Source organism: Ipomoea nil, unplaced genomic scaffold, assembly GCF_001879475.1.
Source record: "Ipomoea nil cultivar Tokyo-kokei standard unplaced genomic scaffold, Asagao_1.1 scaffold0042, whole genome shotgun sequence".
NCBI classification, from domain to species: Eukaryota; Viridiplantae; Streptophyta; class Magnoliopsida; order Solanales; family Convolvulaceae; genus Ipomoea; species Ipomoea nil.
The window spans coordinates 7433-15514 of record NW_017616470.1 but is presented as its reverse complement, the minus strand read 5'-3'; the positions used below and the strand labels follow the sequence as shown (position 1 = coordinate 15514).

Here is an 8082-nt window from a genome sequence, read left to right as displayed (position 1 = left end):
GAGGGGCCGGAAACAACCAAAGCAGAGGGGAACAAAAGAGGGGGACAGAGCAGCAAAGACACGAGGCGAGGGGCGCCAGAAAAAAAGGGCAGGCCAAAAGGAGGGCAATCAAGGGAGGGGGCACGAAGGGAAGGGGCAAACGGCGCCGGGCAGAAGGGGCAGGCAAGGAGGAGCGGGGAAAAAAAGGCACAAGGGGGGGGCGGCAGGCAAACCAAGCAGGGCAGAGAGGGGGGGGGGGGGGGGTTGGGACGCGGGTGGGCCCCCAGGGGGAGTGGGGGACACGACAGGGCCACGCGAAGGGGACGCGGAGGGGAAGGACAGGGCGAAGGTAGGCAAGGAAGCCCGTGGCCAAGAGGAAGGGTGCTGCAACGCCGGAGGGGGAAGGACAGCGAAGGGAGGCAACGGAGCCGGGCGCAACGGGAATGGGGCTCCAGGGGACGAGGTCAAGGAGCGCGCACGAGGTTACGAGGAACAGACCGCGACGCTAGGACGCGCAAGCAGCAGCAGCCGCGACGCCCGAGCGCCAACAGAAGAGACGAGAGCCCGGGCGCGGGGGGCACAAGCGAAAGCAGACACGGGTCCAGAAGCAGACTCAAGCGGCGGAGGCGGCAGCGCGCCAAGAAAAGAGGGAGAGGGACGGGAAGGGGGAGGCAAAGGCAGGGCCACAGGGGTTGGCACGAAGACGAAAGGCGGAGCGCGAACGAAGAGCCAAGGGGAGCATGGCCTAGATAGAAAGCACGGGGGGGGGGGCCAGAAAGGGACGGAAGGGAAGGGGGCAACCCGCGGTTGGAGACAGGGCAGTAAGTGACACAATAAACCGGCGCACCACGACAACAGCAGGGGGAGAAAGAGGTAGCAAGGAGCTACAGCCAAGGAGACGACAGCTGGGGAAGAAGGGAGCAGACGGGGGGGCGGGCGGAGTCGGACAGACTACAGACAAATAGACAGGGCAGGGAGGGGGAGGCGACCAGAGCAAGACAGAGAGAGAGCGAGGCGAGGGGCATGCAAGGAGGGCAGAGATATCGGCAGAAGGGGCAAGCATCAGCAAGAAACGCAAGGAGCGAGGCTGCTAAACAGGGAAAGAGAAGACGGCTGAAGCAGGGCGGAGCCGAAGGGCAGAGAAGGGGGGGCAGCATGAAGAGAGAGCAGAGAAGAAGTGGCGCCGGAAAGCGAGGAAAGAAGCAGCAGAAAGAAGGGAGCGGAGCGCAGGCAGCGCAAGAGAAGGGGGTGGGGCGCAGAAGCGGCGAGGAAAAGAATGAGGCTTCAAGAGAACCCAAAAAAAAACCGAGAGAGGAAGGCAGGCCACGGCCGTGGAGAGGCAGGGAGGGGTGGGGAGAGCAAGAGGGGGCCGCCCAGAAGCGGCACGGCCAAACAGGGAGCGCCCAGAAGGGCGCGGCAGCGGGAGCCGGAAGGGGGGGGGACAGAGCAGAGGGAGGGACGGCGCCCGCGAGGTAGAGGGAGAAGGAGCCGAAAAAGAGCGACAGAAGGCGACAAGGGAGGAAGTGGGGGGGGAGCGAGCCAGGGAGGTCTGCCCGAGAGAACAGAAGAGCTGGGCGCGCGGCAGGGGCGCGCAGGCCGAACAACCGGGAGGAGACGCGCCAGGCAAGGGACAGGACGGGCGCGGCCGGCCGCCAAGGCGCCGGGCAGGGCGCCAGGGGGAGGGGAGCAGGCGCGAGAGAGGCAGGGCGGGACAGGACAACAAAGCAGGCGGATTCCCCAAGGACGGCGCCAAGAGACATGGATATGTGCAGCGCCGGCAGGAGCGCCGGCGGCGCTACCGACAAGCAGCACAAAACGCGGCCGGGGAGCGAAGGAGCCGCAAGCCGGAGGAGGGCAGCCGAACGAGCGCAGGCGGGAGGCGCGACCACGGGACCGAGAGAAATGAGCACCCGGGGGCCAGAGAATGGAAGGCGCGCGAGCCAAGAAAAAGGGGGCGGGACGAACGACGGGGGCGAATCACCGGAGGGGAAGGAGGGAAGGGTGCCCGAGGGGAAGAGAGGCGAAGAAAGGGGCAACCGGGAAGAAGGCGAGCGCGGTCACGAGGCGCAAACCGGGTGTGGGGAAGAGGAAGACAGAAAGGAGCAGGGAAGACAGGGAATGGCGGCGAGGCAGGGAAGCAGACAGAGGCGGGGCCAGAGTGGGGCAAGCCGGAAAGGCAGCAAGCCAAAAGAAAGCAGCACCACGGGCCGCAGAGGGGGCGAACGGAAGGGGCGCGGGAGGAAGCGAGAGGAGACAGATCCGCGGCCAGCGGCAGGGGATAGGAAGCAGGACGGCGAGAGAAACGACAGACAGACAAGGGAGAGGGAGGGGGGGGACGCAGGGACAGGGAGCGCGACCAAGCGCAGAGCAGAGGAGGAGCCGGGGACGGGGAGTGAGGCGGGGTGGAGGGCGGCAACACAAGAAGAAGGGCAAGAGGGCGGCGCAGCGCAAGCCAAGGAGACAGAGGGGCTGCGAAAGGCAGCGACGAGGAGCAAGGGGGACGCGAAGGGGAGCAAAGAACAAGCGGGACGGACGGGGGCGGGACGGGACAGACGGGCGGAGCGGGGACCGTCCCCCCCCTCCGGAGGGACCACACAGGAGGGCAAAGAGAGGGAACAGATCCAAGGACGACACGCAACAGCCACAGAGGACACGAGCGCACAAGGGGGCCAGAAGGAGGAATAGGCGAAGGGAAGCAAGGGGAGGCAGAGGAGGGGAGGAAGCCAACGGCAAGGGGGGCGGCGGACCACAGGGAGGCCAGCAGCACAGACGGCAGAGCAAGAAAGGGAGGGAGGGAATACGGCGAAGGGACAGGAAAGGGCCAGCACACCACAGGAAGGGGGAGAGGAGAGAACGGACCGGGGGGGCCGGAGGGCACGCGGGGAAGGGAAGGAGAAAGAGGGCGAAAGGAAAGGGACAGGGCAGCGGAGATAGCAGCAGCGGGAGCAAGGCGGGGAAGAGGAGGGGCAGCGAGGGGAGAAGGCGGGCAGCGGACCGGAGGCACGGGGGGGCGTGGGGAGCGGAGGACAGAAGGGCAAAGCAAAAGGGAGGGGGGGAGAAAGCTGAGGGCAGGGAAGGCGAGGGCATGGCGGCGCAAGGCAAAAGAAGAGGGGCAAGGGAGAAGGCAGACGAGAGCAAGAAGAGAAGGCAGGGAGAGAGGCCAGGGGCGCAAACAAAAGAGAGGGCCCGGGGCGCATGCAGAACACGACGGCGATGGGCGGGGAGAGAGACAGAGGGCACAGGACAGGAGAGGACCAGGAAACCCAGAGAGGACCATGGCAGGACGGGCGAACGGGGGGGAGAGCACAGGAAGGGACGGGGGCCGGTCGGGAGGAGAGGAAAACAGGAGGCAGGGGACTGGGCATAGAGGGCGGGACCTGAGGAGCGACACAAGGGGGAAGAAGGGGAGGGGGAGCAGAGCGGAGAAGGGGCAAGACGGGCAAAAAGGGTACAAAGGCGCAGCAAGAGAAAGGAAAGCAGCTCCAGCAAAGGGCAGGGCGCGGACACACGCGCAAACAAAACAGGGGGGGAGAGAGGAAACACGGGGACAGAGCCGAGGGGGGCAGATACGCGACGAAAGGGGCAACAAGGGCAGGCCGGGCAGAGGGCGGCGGGGGGACGGGAGCCGAAACGAGGCGGGGGACAGCAGCAACAAGGAAGCCCGGGGAGGCCCGGCAAGGGAAAAGGCCAGACCAGAGCAAGCTGGGGAAAGGCTCGCAGGGCTAGCCAGCGGAAAGCGGGGGGGGCGGGGCCCCGGGTGGGGGAAAAAGGCGACGGGGGGAGGGACACAAGCCTCAAAAGGGCCCACAAGGGCCAGGAAGGGGAGGGGGGGGGGAGAGCCAAGGGGGGGAAGGGGGACATAGCGGGAGGACGGACACCAACGAAAGGAAGGGGAGCGGCGCAAGAGGAGGGGGGGGGCGAGGAAAACGACGGGGCCCGAAGGAGCCAGCCAAACACCAGGCAAAGACACAGAGGGCCCAGCCCGCTCAGGAGGCGACGAAAGCGAACCCGAAGCACGGGCAGAGGAAACGGCACAGCAAAAAGGCCCGCCAGGAGGAAAGCACCATCCCGCGCAAGCCCAGACGAACCCCAAAGCAGGGGAAGCGGAAAAGGCCACAACAGAGCAGAGGGAAGAGAGGGGACGCGAAAGCAGACGGAACCACCGCAGCACGCAGAGCAGGAGAGCCACGAGACAAGGGGGAGACCCACAGACCGGCCAGGACAGCTAGCAGGCGGCCCAGCAAAAGAACCGCGCCGCACACGGGGCGGCAGGAGGGCAGAGGAGAGGCGACGTCCCAAAAGGCAAACGGCGGGCCGTGAAAGGGCGGGAAGGGACGGAACGCCAAAGACAGACAAGGAAGCCGCCGCCCGACGGGGAAACGGGCCAGGGCAAGGAATAGGGAGGCGCGGCAAGCAAACAAGACCGGGGAACGCAGCACCCGGCCCCAAGCCAAGCAAGCCAGGGGAGTGGAAGGGGGCGAAAAGTGGGAAAGAGAAGGCAGAGGAAAACAGTGGAAAGGCAAAGCGAGAGGGGAGGCCGAAAGGGGAGACTCAAAACGTGGGGGGTGGATGATGATCAGGGACACCGGGAGCCCACGGAGGCAAAAATCACAGCGAGAAGACCTGGGCGGGCGGGGGCGGCGGGGAAAGGAGGCAAGGCACGCAAGGGAGAGGGGAAGAAGGCCGGCCTCCAGGGGGACGCCAGGAAGAAGGAAGAGAGGCAGCGCCCACCAGTGGCACGGCGTCAGCAGCCAAGGCGAAGGAGCAAACGAACAAGGCGCGGGAGGGGCGAAAAACAGTGCCAAGCAGCAGGGAAGGCGAAACGCACAAGGGAGGGGAAGGGGGGGATGCTAGTGGGGGGCAAGCAGGCGGGGGGGGAGAACGGCGCGGGGGCACAATGGGGCGGCAGCGGAGGAGGTGAGGCCAGGGCCGAGGCGAGGGGGAGGAGCGGCAGGGGGCAAGGAAGGAGGGAAAGCAGAGTCAACAGAGGAAGGAGCACCGACAGGCGGGGGGCAAGCAAAGACGGAGGGCAGCGTCGAAGGGCGGGCTGGGCCGATGAAGGGCAGAACGCAAAAGGCAGGGCGGCAAGCGGGGGGCAGAGAAAAGAGGCCCGAACGAGCCGACGGAGCAGAAACGGACTGGCCGGGCGAAGGCAAGCCGGGGAGGAGCCCCAGGGGGCAGGCACCAAAGCGCGCGCAAGACAGGGACGCACCAAATGGAAGCAGAGGACACAGGGCGGAAACGGGGGGGACAAGGACGAGATCCGCACCGCACCGAGAGGCCAGAGAGGGGCGGCGGGGGCAGGGGCAGGCAGGGAGCGGCAGGTCGCGGGACAAGCCACAAGCCAGGGCAGGGAAGAGCAACGCAGAGAGGTGACGGGAGCCAAAAGGGGCCCCAGCGCAAGGCCGGGGCGGCCAGCAGAGCCAGGCGCAAAGGGAAGGGGGGGCGGAGGGCCGGAGGGCAGCAGGCCCCGGAGACGAGATAAGGCAGGAACGGGGGGGGGAGGGGCGAAGGGAACCGGGCGCCGGAAAGCAAGAAGCAAGCACAGGAGCCAGGGCCGCAGCGGACAGGCCGGAGGACAGAGCCAGGCGCGGGCGACACGGGGGAAAGGCAAGGGCGACGGGGCGGCGGGAAACGGGGGAGAGGAAAAGGGGAAGGCCCAGCAGGAGGGGAGGCGCGAGAGCAGAAAGCGGCAAGAGCCAGAGCAAGAAGCAGGGGGCAGCGAGCCGGAGCAAAGCACAGAAGAGAGCGAGGGGCAGCGCAGAAAGGGAAAAACTCCAAAAAGGGGGCAGCAGGGGCGGGCAGGGCAACCAACCAAGCAGGGGGGCGGACCGGGCGGACCAAACCCGGTGCAACCGGGGCGAGGTCCCAGAAGGGCAGCGCGCAAAGCGGGGGAGCCACGGCCAGGGAGACTCCAGGGGCGGGGGGGAGAGGAGAGGGAGTAAGGAAGGCGAAAAAGAGCGACAGAAGGGGACAAGGGGGGAGGGGGGGGAGGAGCAGGGAGCTCCGAGAGAGGCAGAAGAAGCGACGCGGCAGGGGCGCGCAGGCGGACAGCACCGGGAAGGCGAACCGGGCCAGGCAAGGGAAGCAGACGGCGCGCGCCGCCAAGGGCGCCGGGACCTGCCGCGCGAACGCGCGCGAGCGGCCCGAAGAAGTCCGGCGACCGACAGCGGGCGGAGAGGGGACGGCAGCGGGCAGCGGACGGACGGCGCGCGACGACGCCGCAGCAGGGCGGGCAACGACGGAGGGCAGAGCGGCGAGCGGTTGCCAGCACGAGCGGGGCGGGGGGAAGCGCCGGCGAAGGGCCGGGCGGGAGAGGCGGCGGACGAAGAGGCAGCGAGGGGGCAGGACACCCGGGGGCCAAGCGGGGCCGGGGGAGAAAAGCGCGGGCACCAGGAGGCGGAAGCAGCAGCGCCAACATAAAAGGCGGGCGGGGAGGGAAGAAACACAGAGACGACCGACGGAGCCAGGCGGGGGCCAGGCACGAGGAGGACGGAGGGAGGAGCCAGGACGGAGAAACGGGGGCAAGAAAGCAGAGAAGAGAAGCACAGCACAAGAAGAATGGAAGACAAGAAGGGGAGGGAAGACAGGGCAGCGGAGGCCGGAGCGGCAGCAAGAGGACAAGGAGCGAGAGAGACAGAGAGACAAGAAAGAGAGAGAAGAAGATGAGAATAAGGCAGCGCGGGACAGACGGGGAACAAGCGGCATGAAGGCACATCAGAAAGCGAGGGACGAACAAGAGAAAACGAAGAAAGGAGGCGCGTGTTAGGGCAGGAGGAGAAGGAAGTAAGTGGTGGGAAGAAAGACAGGGGAGAACCGACCGCCAGAAGGCGAAAGGAAAGAAGGCAGAGGGAGGAGGTTGTGGGGGAGCGACGAAAGGAGTGAGAGGGGAAGGGAAGAGAGGAAAAAGAGAGGACGTAAGGAGGGCCAAGTGGGAGGGAGGAGGAGGGGAACCGAAGACCGGGGGGAAGGGAAAGCAAGAGGAAGAGGAACGGGGAACGAACAGAAAGAACGGAAAAGAGAAGAGGGAACGAAAAAAGGGAACGGGAAGAGAGCAGGAAGGAGAAAGGAGGAAAGCGTGAAGGAAAAAGAAAGCGGAGTCAAGCGGCAGCTCAGGGAGGTGAGGAAAAAAGGGGACCCGCAAAGGGGGGCGACACAGGAGAGGCTCAACGACGGGGGCGCCGGAGGAGGAGACGAGAGGGGAGGAGGGGAAGAGGGGGGGGAGGGGAGGGGAAGAGGGGAGGGGGACAGAGAGGAGGGGAGAGGGGGTAGGAGAGGAGGGAGGGAGAGGCGACGAGACAGAGGACAGAGGAAAGAGGGGAGGGGGAGAGGCGCACAAGGCACGAGAGAACAGGAACAATGGCAGGCAGAGGGAGGCCAGGGGGCCGAGGGCGCGAGAAGCAGGACCAAAAGAGAAAGAAATGCAGGGGGCGAAGGAAGGAAGGGGAAACCAGGAGGCGGGAGGCCGCAGCAAGGCAGAAGAAACAAAAAAAGGCAGGGAAGCGGGACGGGGGCAGGGCGAGCAGGGACGGGAGGGGAGCGCAAGGGGGGACACGGGCACGACAAGGGGTGGGGGGCGGGGACGGAAACGGAAACAGCCGCGCGCGGGGCCGAGCACGCGAGAAGTGAAACGCAGCGGAAAAGGGGGGGGGGACTGCGTGAGAAAGACAAAAGAGAGAGCAAGGAGGAAAGAGGACGGCGAGGGCGAAGTCACGGGAGGAGGGGGAGCCAGACCACGACGGGGGGGGCCCGGGGAAGGAGAGTGGAGGCAGCACTGCGGAAGGAAGAGGGGAACACCGGGAGACACCAAGCCGGAGGAGGGCAGACGAAAACACGAGCAGGGACGCGCAAAGGGGCGACGCGGCAACCGGGGAAACGGGAGGCCCAGACCCCAAAGGCGGGATGGGAAAGACCACGGGGAGGGGACCCACGGAAAAAAAGAGGAGTGATGAAGGCGCGGGAGAAGATAAGGGAGAAAGGCTAATGAAGGGCGAGGCCAGGCCAACAGAGACGGGAGAGAGAAGGAGACGAGGGGGCGGAAGAGGGGGGAGGGGGCAAAGAAGGGGCAACGGGTATGCGGAACCGCCAAACAAGACACAGAAG

At 66.5% G+C, this 8082-nt stretch overlaps 1 protein-coding gene across 1 annotated transcript; it reads left to right on the top strand.

The window, feature by feature from the left end:
* The first annotated feature begins 1903 nt into the window (after nt 1–1903).
* On the top strand, nt 1904–3346 carry LOC109175682 (ribosome-binding protein 1-like). The gene has a single exon (XM_019325043.1). The coding sequence runs from the start codon at nt 1904–1906 to the stop codon at nt 3344–3346; it is 1443 nt and encodes a 480-aa protein (XP_019180588.1).
* Nucleotides 3347–8082: the final 4736 nt, after the last annotated feature.

Bases quoted from the DNA above. Each gene is read 5' to 3' on its own strand.
- LOC109175682 (XM_019325043.1), top strand. From the start codon at position 1,904: ATGGAAGGCGCGCGAGCCAAGAAAAAGGGGGCGGGACGAACGACGGGG.